The sequence below is a fragment of the Raphanus sativus genome, chromosome 9 (genome assembly GCF_000801105.2).
Source record: "Raphanus sativus cultivar WK10039 chromosome 9, ASM80110v3, whole genome shotgun sequence".
In the NCBI taxonomy this organism is placed as follows: domain Eukaryota; kingdom Viridiplantae; phylum Streptophyta; class Magnoliopsida; order Brassicales; family Brassicaceae; genus Raphanus; species Raphanus sativus.
Genome location: NC_079519.1, coordinates 22,890,351 through 22,907,500, shown reverse-complemented (window position 1 = coordinate 22,907,500; position 17,150 = coordinate 22,890,351). Strand labels below are relative to the sequence as shown.

At 33.1% G+C, this 17,150-nt stretch overlaps 2 protein-coding genes across 3 annotated transcripts; one reads left to right on the top strand and one right to left on the bottom strand.

Moving 5' to 3' along the window:
* Positions 1-755: 755 nt before the first annotated feature.
* On the bottom strand, positions 756-7,471 carry LOC108827784 (uncharacterized). Of its 2 annotated transcripts, none has more exons than XM_018601265.2 (27): positions 7,200-7,471; positions 6,850-7,099; positions 6,672-6,760; positions 6,329-6,442; positions 6,095-6,241; positions 5,327-5,982; positions 5,107-5,231; positions 4,919-5,010; positions 4,463-4,685; positions 4,309-4,375; positions 4,078-4,226; positions 3,929-3,999; positions 3,672-3,845; positions 3,499-3,570; positions 3,301-3,402; positions 3,129-3,218; positions 2,981-3,056; positions 2,792-2,888; positions 2,640-2,709; positions 2,385-2,564; positions 2,190-2,312; positions 2,022-2,105; positions 1,729-1,913; positions 1,502-1,640; positions 1,356-1,415; positions 1,160-1,264; positions 756-1,074 (listed from the first exon to the last, which is right to left on the bottom strand). In XM_018601265.2, the coding sequence occupies exons 1-27, from the start codon at positions 7,335-7,337 to the stop codon at positions 961-963; spliced, it is 3,792 nt and encodes a 1,263-aa protein (XP_018456767.2). In that variant the 5' UTR covers positions 7,338-7,471; the 3' UTR covers positions 756-960. The 2 variants fall into 2 exon arrangements, with proteins under 2 accessions (XP_018456767.2, XP_018456768.2); XM_018601266.2 differs by having other exon boundaries at positions 7,236-7,471.
* Positions 7,472-15,174: 7,703 nt separating this feature from the next.
* On the top strand, positions 15,175-16,844 carry LOC108824253 (uncharacterized protein P8A3.02c). Its single transcript, XM_018597636.2, has 4 exons — positions 15,175-15,425; positions 15,525-15,556; positions 15,874-16,032; positions 16,335-16,844. The coding sequence occupies exons 1-4, from the start codon at positions 15,215-15,217 to the stop codon at positions 16,617-16,619; spliced, it is 687 nt and encodes a 228-aa protein (XP_018453138.1). The 5' UTR covers positions 15,175-15,214; the 3' UTR covers positions 16,620-16,844.
* The last annotated feature ends 306 nt before the right edge of the window (positions 16,845-17,150 follow it).

Here is a 17,150-nt window from a genome sequence, read left to right as displayed (position 1 = left end):
AATATATATACTAGGTCTGAGAACCGAACCAACCGAACTGAACCTAGGTTTGGGGAGTTCGGTTTTGTTTCTTGAGATTTCATAAGGAGACATGAGTTATGCACGTCATTTAGCACCAAATTCTTCATGCCTTTGTGCAACGATAATGAAGAAGAAGAGTTGTTCATTACAGGCATAGTAGTCATGTTTTTTGGCTCTTGCAAAATCACTAGCTTACCTTTGCATGAACTAAGAAAGGACGATAAAATTAGAAAAGAAAAAAAGAGTCTCAGATGTTTGTTAACTTGACAAACATAATTACAAACTTATATTCCCACTTGCCCTTGTCTAATCAAAATTCTTATACAGCGGATTCTGTGTGTTCCATTTGTGTGCGGATTGAAGTTGTCAAGGAGATTCCAGATCTGCCTAGTAGTGTTCTAGTATCTGCAGAACACTTGCACTTATAGTGACATTTAAGCATATGTAGATGAATGCGAAGACCACTTATGTGTCATATTTACTCTCCAAGTTAGATCTAGCAGACACTGATGAAAACCGGACATATGCTAATAAGCATGGGAAAGAAGTTAAAACCCTAAGAAGACGTAGCATGTCTAGAAACGCTCAAGGTCATAACTAACATCTTAAACTTAAAACCCTAAGAAGACGTAGCAAGTTTACACACACTCAAGGTCACGACTAACATCTTAAGATTGCAAGTTTTATCTAAAAAGAGGGCATACATTTTCAGGATTTCAGAAAACATGTACGTATACTTCAAAAGATCCGAACCTCTATGTACTCATGTATCTAGATTATACAGCGAATGTTTTATGTTGAGAAAGAAAATGAATTAGACAACGAAAACGAACAACACTCTTTCTCTCTTCTGTACATAAATTTTATAAATTAAGAAAAGGGACCAAAATCAGATAAAACGAACAAATCTCTCACTCTCCTTTTCTCACACTGTCTCATCTACATGAAGTAGCTCAAGGAAGTCTTCTTCCTTGATCCTCCTTCTCCATACAGCTCGTTCCATTGCTGAAGCTCGTTCATGTTTGATGAGTCTGTAGACACACTCGCACATACCTATGTACATGCATTTCAGATCATTTAGTCACCATAATTTTCAGATCTTACATAAAACACAATGCCGAGTTTTTTCTACACCTACCTGTTCATGGGCAGCCTTGAAATCAGTCATTGTCAGTGGACGAATGTCTGTGCAGCTATACAATGGAGGCGTTGGACGGTTTTCAACCTCAGCTGCCGTTTTTTCCTATAGAGTCAAAACAAACAGTCAGTATAAAACCAATTGTAAATCAAAGGTGTTTGGATTAGAAGCAACGCATTAAAAGTTGAAACAAAACCTTCTTTTCTTTCTCTAGTATTTCTCGAATTGGAAGATGAGCCGCAGTTACACAAAGATTCTGCAACCATAAGAGAGAATGTGAGCTTTTTACAAGCCAAGGAGATTGAGATTCAAGGAGAGATGAGAGAGAAGAAAAGAAGAGACCTTTAAGTCACTTCCTGAGTACCCATCTGTCATATTTGCAATCGCTTCTAAATCAACGTCTGGTCCTATTTCTTCTTTAGCTAGAATAACGCTCAGGATCTTTGCTCTGTTTGTAGCATCTGGAAGATTAACCATCAATCTGCATAGACAAATTGATCGGACGCTCAGCGATAGTAACAAACATGATAAATACTGTTTATAAGAGACACAGTATGTTAGCTTTTTACCTCCGGGGAAGCCGTCTAATAACTGCTTCGTCGAGGTCAAATGGTCTGTTGGTAGCAGCAAGTACCAGAACTCGTTCTCTATCCTTTGTTCGTAAACCGTCCCAGTTTATCATGAATTCATTCTTCATCTTACGCATAGCTTCATGTTCCCCTGGATTTTCACGTCTTCCCAACATGCTATCCACCTAAAGGTTAAATGTTTTCAGCAATCATTAGACTGAGAGAGTACAAGAAAGCTAGGCTTCAAAGGAGAGGTGAAACAGAGAACGGTTTTTTGATCTTTTGGAACATACCTCATCAACAAAAATGACACTTGGAGCGATTTTGCTTGCTAAAGAGAAGACAGCTTTAACATACTTCTCTCCCTCACCAAACCACTGCAAAGGATTTGTATTAGTTGGGTAAATACAACCTTTAAAACTAGCATACATACAAAATTCAAATGATTGTTGGAGAGGTACCTTTGAAGTGATACTAGACATTGAGATATTAATGAAGTTTGCGCCAGCTTCAGTTGCTACTGCCTTTGCCAGCATCGTCTTTCCGGTACCAGGAGGTCCAAACAACAGAATACCTTTTGTAGGCTGCAGTAAAACGTGATCATATATTTGATGTCCAGAAGAGAGGGAATGAAAACGTAAAGCCACGAAAGGTACCTTGGTAAGCTGGCCTTTGTCAAATAATTCGGGTCTTTGAAGAGGAAGCATCACCAACTCTTTCAATGTGTCTTTCACATTCTCTAGAGCTCCAATATCATCAAACGAAACACCTATGTCGCTAGGGGGAATGACATCTGATAAGAGTTTTTTCTCAAACTCGTTCTCAGTAACAACATCCTGAAACAGCACAGCAACTCTTAGATTCGAAACTTATTAACTTACGAGGAAAGAAATAAAATTATAAAATATTACCTTGAGGGATTTCTTTAGACTCTTGTTTTCGTTCTGAACACCATGTAACATCTGCAGGCCATATGTAATGCTGCAACACATGCAAAAGTGTTACTTTCAAATCGAAGCTGCATTTTAGCTTACTGTATTTCAGAATATATAAGAAAGATAACCTTTCTGCTGAGATAAGAAGCTTGTTATCTTTCATTATAGGTTCTGAACAGTTCATAAGATGGTGGCTAAAAGCCCAGCCAACCACTTTCTCAGCACCTAGAAATACATACAGTAACTGGTTAGCCACCCCAAGCGGCTCATCAAAGCAGAAAGAAAATAATCAAAAATGGTAAGGGAGAGAGGCCCACTTTCAGGAAGAAGGGTTTGATCTTTGATGCACAAGGTTCCAAGGTCAGGGCAGTCCAGACGGTTTTTGGCGAGGACCTGTAGGCATTATCAACAAAGACATAAGCCAAAGACTTAGATAGCTAAAGGACTTGATAAGAAGATGCTCACTCCAAGGATGCTGGTTATATTAGCCTGAACCTTCAAAAGCTCTGTATCACGGTCCAGTTTCTCCTTCCAGTCCGACAGTAAAGCTTCGTCCTATTATGCCTTAAAAGCATAAGTAGAGGAAATAACAGATAAAAATGAACCCAGGCGAGAAGAAAAGAACAAAGGTATCGACCTGAGGTAACTGGATGGCGACTTTGTTAGGAAATAGACGAGTTATTTGTTTCAACGATTTAGGTGTTTCTTTGCTCCTATCGTGCAGTTTACTAAAATTATCCTGCAGATGAAACACGAAATAACATTCAACATCTCAAAAACATACATAGCAATTACAAAAGCGGAAAATAATTAAAGATAAGTCAGGTCATCATACCGGAAATGCAAGATCTAGTAGAGCCGTCTGGTTGCCGCCAAACTTAGTAAACAAGAAACCTCCAGGATGGGACTGAAAAAATACCAACATTCAATTAGCTATACAGATGAAGACATTTTAGATGGCTTAAAGATTCCAAAAGAGAACCAGATACGATTAGATAAGATGCCTACTTTCTCTTTTCGAGCGTCCAACTGGGTTTGTGAGGCTATGACAACAATATTTTCCGGTAAATTCTCGAGCTTGCTCTTCAAGGTTGCATATACGTCACTATTCCCCACCAGAGATTTCTCAATATCTTTAAGGAACAGTATCAATGACCCTCCTTCAGCCTCACTAAGTGCGACCTATTTATACGAGTCAAGAGGGTTAACAATCCTGCACCTAAAGGACTAAGTAGTACGCTCCCATTACTGAAAGTAAAATGCACCTCGAAGATTTCATTAACGGCGAGTTTATCAGCATCATCACCAGAAGAACCATCTAACCGAAGTGAGCTAGCTGCACAGACAGAATGGCATTAGTAAAATAATATATTTTTAATTGAGTTTGAATTGGAAATAACAGCCCGCCAATTACCAGAACAGAAAAAACCATGGTCTTCTTCGCAGAGGCCACCAAGATCATTGCCATCCGGCACAGGCCTATCGAATCTAATCCCAATTTTTGATAAAGCGTTGTCTTCAAATGCAAGGACTACTTTTCCCTGGAAACCAATGGTTGGTCCCCTATAAAGTACAAAGCAGTAAATGTATTAGAACTGAGTTCTGAATACAGCAGATGTAAAGACTTAAAAACAGCAAACAATACCTAAGTGGTGGGCCTTGAAGAGACGAGATTGCAGATGATGAAGGACCTAGAAACTTGACTCGGTCACCTAAAAATGATAGGAGTGCTTGTTCAGTAACACGTGAAAATTGGTACAGGAAAGAAAGTGAACCAATCAGATCAAAAACCAACATGCCTGCTTTAAACGTGTAACTCTTAGAAGTTGCAGTTGACACTTCTTGCTTTGGCAAAGCTTGAGAACTCAATGCTGATCCACCTGTTATGTCAGCGTCAACACTTGAAGTTGGTTTCTTATGCTGCAGTGCTTGAGCAGCCTGAACAGCTCGTTTAGCAAGCATAGAGAGCCTTTCACGCCTAGAACCTTCTTTAGAAGATTCAGCTTCCTTGGTTGGAGATCCCTGAAGCCATCCAGAAAAAGTAAAAGAAAACAATGAATTCCCTGGACTGACCGACAAAACCTACTAATTTTCTAAGAGCCAGCTGAAAACAATGGAAGAGTGGACACTGTGACAAATATAGCATCTAAGCTTGATATCCACTTGCTCAAGATGACAGAAAATTATTTTAATACACAAAACAAAATTGTACGGCTATCAGAAAGGAGAAACTAATGGAAAAAAGAGAGAAGTACCCCAGGCAACAAAAGAGAGTCAACGATCATCAACTTGGCCCCAAAATTTTTCGCAAGCCCTTTTGCCAACATTTCCTGATATATCTCAGAGCCTAATAATATGCCATACGGTAAAACTTGGTTAGAAAAATAGGCATATCAGTCATATATATGAAGGTAATAGAAACACTTATGGCAAAGCCTCATACCTGCTGGTCCAGACAGCAAGATACGGGGACTCGTTGTAGGCAAGTCTGATGCATACTTTGCGAACTTACTTCCACCCTTCATATGGACATACATCGATGCTATCAGAACATCCTTCGTCGTAGCACTGCGAGAATTCAGAAAACGTATTGGTTATAAATCATCAAACAATCATAATCCAGATGTATGGTCGTAATCAAAAATAATATATAGCAGCCCGACCTTAGAAAATAAGGGAAGTTATCCAAAGAAACATCTATGTTTTCAGCAATTAGCACTCCTCCTCGCAGACTATCCTTAAACGCTTGACGCCTAGTCGATATGGTAGATGAAATGTCAAATTCTCTAAGGAGTTCTCTCACTTCCCTTCGTTCATCCAGCAATTTGGAGATGCCCCTCATATCCAATGAAGAGGATTCCCCAAGAAGGCGTAAGATAGGTCTGATTTCATAACCAGAAGCCGGAGGGTTTCCACCATCGGCTTCTTGAAAAGGATCCAGTCCAGTGCCATCGGCATTAAGATTCTCATCGGCAGTGTAAGAGGTTGAAGCAGCAGTTTTCTCCACTGAAGCAATAGCAGCATGATCATTGTTACTATCAGCATCATTCATGTCAGTATCTGAGGTGCAATCATTGCAGCTCGGAGGCTCCTGCGGAACCTCTGGATTTTGCTGCCTTTTGGCAGATTTAGCAATTGGTGGTCGAAGATGTAAGTTGCGGTACTTTGATAGAGATGCCAATATAGAGGCCCCATCAACAGCTGAGGACTCTCCTGCTCTTGTCTCAGAATGAACCCGGCCACCTCGAGCTTCAAATAAAATCTGTGAAGAAGCTCTGTCAGGAGCGGCTTGATTTTCATCTTTAAGAGGTTGAAATATCTAGACAAACGTTAAGAAATATTTGCAAGAAATCACTGAAATCAAATGGCAAGAACATTCTTAAAAAGATAAACGTGAATCAAAAAATTCCACACAACTCCAAAAAGGATACATAAGCATGTCTCCCAGAAATGTTGAAGATCACTTCGTCCCCACCCCGGAGGTGAACGAGAGCACCTTTCTGGTAACACTTTCCATTCACCTGAACAAGAACTCCATTCCCAGTTATCTCCAAAGTTGCAACCAATGGACCACCATTCTGCACAAAAACTATGTAAGCAAACGGCTTTTCTCCTTAAAAGTCAATAAAAGACCGAGTTAGATAGGTGCTATAAGATGTCCTTACCTCAGCCTGCTTCAGTTCACAAAGGGTGCTGGGCATAGACTGGTCTTTGATAGATAAATCACATCCCCGACGTCCAACCGTGAACACAGGTCCCCTCATGATACGGTGAGGGTTCTGAAATTGCAGAGAAAATACCTCAGGTCAGTCAGAAACAAAAGTAAAAAGTCTCATACTCAAAACTTAAAAAGCAGAGTCCGAACAGTCCGATATCGGACAAAATAAAAGAAACGGACATGCAGACAACTAATCTCGTTCCGAGTGAACTAAAAGACCAGATCTTTACTTAAAAAGATGACCCGAGTTTCACACTGCTAAACCCTCAATGAGCAATTCACAGCCTCACCTGAGGATACTGGGAAAGCAGCTTCGCCCAAGGAGCCTTAGCACGTTTCTTCCCCGCCTTCGACTTCTCACCATCCCCCACCACTTCCTCTAAATCCACAAACAAACACACCAAAAACATTAGAAACGGTAACTCTTTTTTTTATAAAGACAGAACATTTATAGACAAGAAACAAAACCTGCAACTGTAGGTGTGGCCAAGACATCGACTTCAGGGTTAGCATCAGTTTCTTCAGGAGAGGCCTCTCTCAAAGGCACATCAGTGAGAACAACAGGCTTCTCCGCAGCATCCACACCTTGCGGATCAGAGGATCTCAGCTCCGGCTCCCCAGATTCCGATCCAGGATCCGAACCCGGTCCTTGGTTCTCGATCGGAACCTCGCTCGCCGACGAAGACCCCGCCGGTTCCGCCGCCGCCGCAGCCGCCGCCTAGGTCATCCGAAAATTCGAAATTCAAAAAATCAGATTCGAAAAAGAAACCAAATCAAAATCAGATTCGAAATCCAATCAATCAAAACAATAATCTCACGGATTCAATAGCAGTAGAGGCGGCATCGATCTTGACCTTAGATCGCTTCGAAGGGCGTGGAGACGACGCCGACGGTTCAGGGGATGAGGAGGAACAGAAACGCTTTGAAGCGGAGGAGCTGCTTCTCGTCTCAACCATATCTTTCGCGATTGACTTTTGTTTCGCGTTGATTGATCCAAGAAGAAAGAAGAAGCGCTTGGCTTGGTGGTTCCCAATAGATATAGAGAGAAGAGATAGACGCGAAACTGGGAAACGAATAATTAAATCAGAGAGATTTTCATGTAAATGATTACTCCCCTGGTCAATTTATTAATAAACCCCTGCAACTTTATTGTATGTGTACTGTTTGTATCTGTGCATTAAATTACATTTTTGGTCAGATATCAAAATAACTTGGCCGACTAATATCCATACTGCTTTGTCAAAAAAAAAAATATATCCATAGTGCTGAACAAAATAATATATTTCTTACTTTCCATACTATAAGTTATTTTGGCAAAAAATCATGAGTAAATATTTTTCAAAAATGTTGCTAAATATAGATATTAAATATATTTTCAACCAATCATAAAATTATAGAATATAAGTATAAATGGTCATATACGAATACAAGAACAACTTTTTTGTTGAAAAAAAAATCAAAGCTCTATATATAATAAATGCATGTAATTATTTTACTTACTGTTGTTAGAGTAGTTGATGGCTATAATTACTGCCACTTTTTAAATAAATTAAAAAGTTCCCCTTTTTACTAGTTTCTTAAAAAACAAAGCGAGAGTTAGATCCGCTTGTGCAGTAAGCACGATTCTACTTGCTTTTTCTGAAGATTGACTCCACAGGTCAAACCTTTTTACTTTACCACATAATCACTATAGTCAAACTTTGTTCCGTTAATCACCAGACTGCTATGGCTGTGAATGTATACTGCGAGAATCGTGTGGTTGTTGGGTTAAGTGGTTGAGTCACCATTCAACAAAAATTAAAATGAAAAGTATGTGCGTTTCTCAGATTATTTGTACCGCCATTGAGAATCGTGTCAGTACAAAATGACGAACCACTTTGCATTTTATTCACCTCTCATTTTTTGTGTGGTTAAGAGTATTTTCAAAAAAAACTCTCTATTTATAATTTGTAAAACTCTAAATTTGAAATTTCAATGTGTTTTCTTAAAAAAAAAAACTTCAAATCTAACTTCAAAATTATTTGTATTTTACACTATGGTCACTATATTTGTTATAATTAATATATCTTCATAAAACTTATAAATAACTAGCACATATATAAAAGTATCACATTAATATTAATTAATAAAAAATTTACAGTAAATATATAAATTATAAATATAAATATATAACTAAATATTAAACTACAAGAAAAATACATTATATTTTGAAACTTAGAAAACTTCGTATTGAAGTTTAAAGATGTTTTTCAACTTCAAATATGAAGTTTTGCAAGCTTCAAAATATAGTGTATTTTTCTTGTAATTTAATATTTAGTTATATATTTAGGTTTAAAGATGTTTTTAAACATTAAAACTTCTTATTTTAAGGTTTATATTTAGTTTTATGTGTAAAACTAAAATTTATGAAAACAAATATGAAATATAATAAGATATGATTTTTTAAAGATCAAAATGATAAAACAACAAAATATCTAAGAATCATAAAATGTATATGTAATTATAATGACCAAAATGCAAATAAAAATGTGAAAATTCAAATTTGAAGTTTTGAGTAGTGACACTCTATATTTGAAGTTTCATTACTAAAAACTTCAAATTTGAAGTTTTGAAGTGTACTTTTGGAGAAAAAAAAACTTCAAATATGAAGTTATAAAGTGTCTTTCGGAGATACTCTAAGTGCGGTCAATCTTTTTTTTGTTAACTAATTATATTTAGCCTTACTGTATCTTCCTTAAATAATTATTGTGATCAAATATTTCTAAAACTAATATAAATGCATTTTATCAGTTTACACAATATTCCAAATTACTTTTAAAAAATATTATAATAATTAAAGCATATAACTGAAACACATTTAGTTATATTTGAAGTGACATGTTGAGTTGTAGATACATGCTTCAACTATTATGTTTTAAGTCAATTTTTAAAACTACATCAAAGAAAAATAAAAAAACAGTTGTTAACCCTTTAATTACTAAAGCCATATTATTTGTGGTGTAGGAAAATATATAGCATTATAAATTTTTTAAACTATATAGTATCATATATTTTTATATATAGCATTATGTATCACGCATTTACACTATTTATTATATATGTCAACATTCATCTTTTGTTTTGAAATCGTTTATTTAGACGAAGCGGAATTATTCCGTAGCATGCATTTCTCTTATACAAACCGCAGTTAAACCGTACCACAATATCTAATCCTCTTGACCATCACCGTACAACCCGTTGTTACCATTCAAAGTCTATACCAGCTGATCATATGTAAAATGTGTTTTATATCTATACTGAAAATACTATTTTGCTTAACCAATATTATCCATAGTTTATTAGTTTTTTAAAAAAATCAAATTATTTTGAGAAATATCTAGGTAAACCCTAAAAAGTTTTTGTCACAAATATAATCTCTAAAGATCGAAATGACCAAAATGTTTCATCAGAGATGTAAATATAAGTTATTACCTCTAGGGTTAATTAATTTAAACCTTACCGTTTATAGTTAAGGGATGAGGTTTAGAGACTGAAGTTAAAATTTATAAATAAAAAAAAATATTTAAAGTTTTAAAATAGTTTCAAAAGACATTTTTGAATTATAAAAGTAAAATTTGAAAAAAAATTGGAATTTTTAAAATAAAAATAATTATAATAAAGTTTGAATTTGAAAAAAATATACTTCGAAATTACAAAAAAATATTTTTAATTTTTAATTTATTTATTTGTATTTATATGTCTAGGGTATAAGTGTCTTTTATCTATTAAATGTAATATTTTGGTCATTTTTCTCCTTATAGGTTTTCTTGACAAAAACTTGAAAAGTGATCTATTTAGGAGGATTATCCTATTAAAAAAATGAAAATAAAATAATTTAAAATAGTTTCAAAAGCATTTTAGAATTTCAAAAAGAAAATTTTGATGATAAAAATAAAAAGGTTCGAAAATAAAATTCAAAATAATTTTTTTATAAAAAAATCGAATTTGAAAACATATAATTTGAAAAATAAAACAATTTTTTAATTTTATTTATTTGTTTGTATATATATATCTAGAGTATAAGGGTCTTTACCTATTAAATAAAATATTTTTGTCATTTTCCATTTTTTTAAACCACATTTGTCATTTTCCTCCTTATAGGCTGTTTTGTGATAAAACTTGAAAAGGGTCGAGAGAATTGCCCAATTATTTTCACCATGATCATTTTATCATTAAATTTCCCCAATTTTTTAAACTTTCCCAATATTTAAGACGTAAAGAACCGGAACCGTCTTGCTCGCTCGCTACTACAACGTCTCGACGGATACACGAGAGGTTAGGTTCGTCTACCAATTGTTGTTGTAGTTACGCACGTGGGCGGCGCATGTAGTGTGGATGATACATTGATACATCAGATGACCTGATTTAAAATCAATACTATTAAAGTTGAAGTATGACCTGTTGATAATAGCTGAGTCCAATTTAAAATATAACTGAATCAAAATATGCAAGAAACTTATTTATTAAATGTTATAATAAATACTCCACATTATAATTTTATTACCAAAACAGTTACAAGGTCGTCATCTCTCCAACGCTTTTTATTTTCATCAATAGATTTATCAGTAACAAACAAAAAATTATAAGCACGACGATTAGTTTCAGAACAATGTCCAGGATGATGATCAAATTAAACTGGAATTTAAAAACCATGACGAAGAAAGTTTTATGATTTATAATTTTCTGCATTTCCTATATTTCAAAATCTGTTTTCATTGATATTTCTCTGAAATGTTTTTTTCCAAAAAAAAAATTGGTTGTATTTAATTTTGAGATTGATTTGTATAATTAATGATGCAGATTAACTGTAAAATTTAAGGTTTACTCTCACTGCAGAGAATCAGCAGGATGTTGTCCTAAAAAGCGATTCTATAACCGATTAACTGGAGTAAAAATGCTTGACTGGAAATGTTGATAAATCTTTTTTATAATGTTAGTTTTGTGTAAAAGACGATGAATGGCTGATAGTTTTGTGGATTTTTAACAAACTTAAGAACTGGAAAAAAATTGATGAAAGAATTAAAAAAAAAAACAGATCTAGAAAAAATAGACTGGCTGGAGATTTAGGGTTACAGGGCCAAGGGGAAGAAGACGAATGTGCAAAGAGTCTAATCCTTTATTCTTTTCTAAAAACGCAATTCTTTTAGTGTTCGAACAGACTATAACCGGCTTTAATCATTACACTAAAATTATTATTATGGTATGCGTTTTTTTTTGTCGACTTATGGTATGCGTTTACACAGAGAGAATGAGATGACATTTGTTCAAAAAAAAAGAATGAGATGACATAAGTATCAGTTTTTTTCTCAACTTTTCTGATTCTTTTCTGAAAATATACTAACGATCTAAAGAAAAAAAAAGGATTGATGTTGTGTTGAACAAAAAAAAGGACTGATATTGTAATTTTCGACAATATTTTAATTATCTAACGTGGATTTCAAAATATGAATGGCTTTTCAGAAGCTCATTTAAGTAATTCACTTAAATTGGATTCAGATAATATAAATTCAGCTCAATAATAATAAAATTATTTGTATAAAAATAATGTAAAAAACATGAAAACTTATAAATACAAAAAAAAACAGATCTAGAAAAAATAGACCGGCTGGAGATTTAGGGTTACATGGCCAAGGGGAAGAAGACGAATGTGCAAAGACTCTCTAATCCTTTATTCTTTTCTAAAAACGAAATTCATTTAGTGTTCGAACAGACTATAACCGGCTTTAATCATTACACTAAAATTATTATTATGGTATGCGTTTTTTTTTGTCGACTTATGGTATGCGTTTACACAAAGAGAATGAGATGACATAAGTATCAGTTTTTTTCTCAACTTTTCTGATTCTTTTCTGAAAATATACTAACGATCTAAAGAAAAAAAGGATTGATGTTGTGTTAAACAAAAAAAAAGGACTGATGTTGTAATTTTCGACAATATTTTAATTATCTAACGTGGATTTCAAAATAATGAATGTCTTTTCAGAAGCTCATTTAAGTAATTCACTTAAATTGGATTCAGATGATATAAATTCAGCTCAATAATAATAAAATTATTTGTATAAAAATAATGTAAAAACATGAAAACTTATAAATACAAAGTATTTAATGCATCAAAAATAGATCTCCAAATATAAAATAATTCCGCATTATATTATAAATATTTTTTGGCTTAATATAAATAAACTTTACTAAAGTATAACTTTAAAAATAGCATTTATATTCATAGTATAAATAATTTTGTTTACAAATAAATAAATAACTATACTAACTTTAAATATCAGAATGTTTGAATAAAAATAGTAGAGTAATTCAGATGATTCTAAATTTATGGATAAAAAAATTTGGGTAATTTTGTTAATAAATAGAATTTTAGTATATTTAATTATTTAGAAATTAAATATAATTAATATTTGTGGGTATATAATTTTATTTTAAAAATTTGGATACCTATTTGGTTAGTGGTTTAATTCCGGTTTTTTTTTTTGAATTCCGGTTTAATTCCGGTTCAAATTCAATTTTTGGATCAAGAGATAGGTTCACTTGGTTATTTATGAATTATGTTCATATTTGGTTTTTGTTAGGATTCACTTGGTTTTATATGAATTAGGTTCACATTTGGTTTTGGTTCTTTTGTTCACATGAGAGGTGTTCGTTTCAGTGTTCATTCTTATTAATCATTTAAAAGAAATATTAAAAACAAATCAATACTATTAAAATAGGAATATGATTTATTGATATAGGTGTGGTCCAAATATTTTAATATAATTATTAATATTTCTTATTAATCATTTAAAATAAATATTATATAATGAAAAACACAAATATGACTAAAACAAAAATATAAAAATTAAATTTTTAAAAAGATATAAAACAAAAAATATATTCGCCTTTTTAAGGGCGGATCAAAAAAATATAATCTGCTGATAACCGCAAAATTAAGCGGAGCAAATATAAAATTATTTTTTTGCGGATTATGAGGGTCAAATTTTTTGAGCAAAAGAAATTGAAATCCGCAGGTTGACGGGTCAGCGAACCAGGTTCAACCCGCAACCCAGCTCTAACCGAACGTATACAAGATCAATTTTTAAATTGCAGGTATTTAATAAAATGTATTTTGATTAAGACTTATTCACAAAATTATAATCATAAAAACACAAATATGAAAATTAAAATTAAAACAAAAAATATACCCGCCCTTTTAAGGGCGGATCAGAATCTAGTATATTCTATTAATTCTCATGTATGACCAATTGATAAAGATTGTGTCTACCTTTTAAATTTTATAACTGCCATGAAATCAATATTATTAATTTTATAACTGCCATGAAATAGAAGGTTGTGTTGACCTTTTAAATTTTGTTATTAACTTCCTCTTAATTCCAACTTTTTCGGATCCATACGTTTTATTATTTAACAAAAAATGTAAATAGCTAAATCATTCTTTCTCTACAAAATAAGTTACAAAAAATAGCCCATTTCGAATTCACGTCATGTTTTATTCTTTATTTTATTTAATTAAATTATAATCTGAATATAGAAAACTGGAGGGATTTGTTTTCTTTTTAATGCCATCAATAAAGCTTCGAAACATTATCAATATCAACGAATAGTCCGTTTCATTGTAAATGAGATTCGTAAACCCAAATATATTAAAACATGACATTATTACTATTACCCATTAAACAAATGATTTACGTGTAAAACATTTACAAACTAAAAACATATTTGGTAACCATGTATATTTTCCAAATAAAAAAGCTCAAGATGTCTTTAAATTGTGATCCTTTGGATTTGAAAAAAATATTTTTATAAACTCATTTAGTTTAACGGATTTTAAATAAGTTATCAACTAAATAATATTTAGTAAATTTACTAAATGTGATTTTACTTAAATTTAATGAAGACTATATATGTATATTTAACAAATATATTAAAAATTATTTTTTAAAAACATTTTTCAAAATTTTGTTCGGTTTTCAATGTAGGTTGGGTTTGATATTGATTTTCGGAAATAACACATTAAGAATCGTTCAAGTATATAGTTTATGTCTAATAGAGTACGAGAGTTTGATTTTCGAGTCGGATCCAAATCAGATTTTTATGTATGAATATTCTTGACTAATTATTTGGGTAACTATTAAAAAAATATAACATGTTATAGACTTTACAAAAATAAAAATAATTTCTGAAATACATGTACCATAAATATATAGTTATGCAACTTGACAGATTTAATATAGTTATCAAAAATTATATTAAATTAAATTAATATTAAACAAAATATGATTACAAAAAAACACAAATGCGGGTGCTGGTACAAATTATTTATTTGCGGGTTATGCGGGTCATATTTTTTAACCAAAACAAAATTAAAACCTGCGGATTGGCAGGTTTGACAGGCAATCCAGCCCTAACCGAACGTATGTTGAATCAATTTTTAAATTGTTATTATTTAACAAAAATATATTTCGATTAAAATTTATACACAAATATAATTACAAAGAAAAATAAAAATATAACCAGAAAGAAAATATAAATATGAGAATTAAATTAAAACAAAAAAATATACCGGCCCTTTTAAAGGCGGGTCAAAATCTAGTTCGATTTAAAGTTTGTAATCATGAGAAGAATTAGAAGGGCTTTTATATTAGTTGCGGATAAAGCGAAAGAAGTTACAAGCCCAATAAGCTATAGTTGTTTAAGCAAAGGCCCAATCATAGCCAGATAACCGAAACATCCTTGCTGAACCGACGACCATCACATCGAAACCCGAGAGAAATGAAACGGGAAAATAATGGACGACGAAGAAGAAGAGGCGCACTTGAAAGCGGCGTTTGGCGATTCGTCAGACGATGAACACCTCGCAGATCGCGAAACCTCCGTGGTCGTCGGAGATTCGACGGCGGCGGTATGGGAGAGAGTGGAGAAGATCAATGGTTTATGGCTCTGTAGAAACTTTCTCTCTCTTCATCATCAGTCTGATTTGCTCTCCGCCATTCTAAACGGTACCCTTCTCTCTTAATACTCCAAATGCTCATTGATCTTTACTTACATGGATTTGCTTCACTTAAAGTTTTGTTTTTTTTATTTATGAATTTCTGCAGAAGGTTGGTTCGTTGAAGAATCTATCAACCAGGTACTAAAACCCTAACACAAAATTGAAATTGTTATGTTGCATTGTTGAGACAGTGGTTCAAACACGCTTTGTTTGGTGTATGAATGAGTTGGGCATCGTGTTTTTTTTCTTACTATGCGGCTTCTGTTTCATCTTGAACATTTGGAGCTAAATTGTATGGATTCTGGTTCCTTCTGTCTTGTTTTTTCTTACCAAACATGAGTAACGAGACACTACGGTTCATGTTTTTTTCTTAGTTTCTTTGGTGTGATGCGTCTTGGAGTTAATACGAGATGTTAAAAGAAACTAAAGGTTCTGTTTTTTTTTTCTGTTGGAAGGCGATGAGGTTTGGTGATCTACCTTCATGGGCAACAGAACTATCTGAGCTCATACTGGAGTCTGTGGAGTCTGTTGATCTTCCAGTGTTGCCTGCTGATTTGCTGTGGAGAGAACCTCTGTTCAACCAGCTCATTGTCAATTTATACCAACCAGGTGAGGTACGAATTACGATTATCAACTTGTTATGGTTTCCTAGAGCTATAGGACTAGAATTAGATAGTTAATGGTTGATCTTTAAGATGCTAAAGCTAGAAGAAACCAATAGATTATCAACTTGTTGTGTTTTCTTGGAGCATTACAACTACATAGAGAGTTGCACAATGAGTGAAATAATCAGTCATAGACAGCCACTACATCAAGATTCTATGACAAATGCAAATGCAAAATAAAAATAAAAAAAATTGGATGATCTTTTAACATAGGATAAGATTTCATGACAATGAAAATGATCTCTTAACAGGGGATTTGTGCACATGTTGATCTGCTGCGTTTTGAAGATGGAATTGCCATTGTCTCTCTGGAGTCACCTTGCGTGATGCGGTTCAGTCCCGCAGAAAAGGGAGAAGGTGACGGTGTCGATGTTTTGTTGATCCCAGGATCTCTCATTCTAATGTCTGGAGAAGCTAGGTATTATTGGAAACACGAGATTAACCGGAAGCAGATTGGGTTTCAGGTATGGGAAGGAGAAGAAATTGATCAGAAACGAAGAATCTCTATCACCTTGAGAAAACTATGTCCATCTTAGTTCTGACTAGCTTAGTTTGGTAATCTTTTTGGCATATGTGCTTAACCAAACATACATGAGCAAAAGTAAGACCTTTTAGTTCTTATATTAAATATTTCCCATTGTTTAGGTATCATTGTTAGAAACTGTAATACCTCTTTTGTCAGAGTAGAAACTGCAATACCAATATTGATGTTTTAAGATTTTTTTCACACATTAAAAAGGTACTATACATTATTTTGTCTATTCTTTTTGATTTTTTTTAAACAATAACCATTCACATTTTACATTTTTTTCAAATCCATTAATTATACTATTAAGCAAATACAAAATATAAAACATCAATCATTCAAATGCCGAGTGAATCTTAAATATATAACCATAATAAATCATTCAAATGCGGGGAGAATATTAAACATCCACTGCATATCTGAATTAAGATTCATAAGTTATTAAATTAATAACACATTAACATAATTTTTTAAAAAATAACAAATAACACAAAAATTTGTATAAAATTTTAAAATCAATTGAAAAACACAAACCGATAAT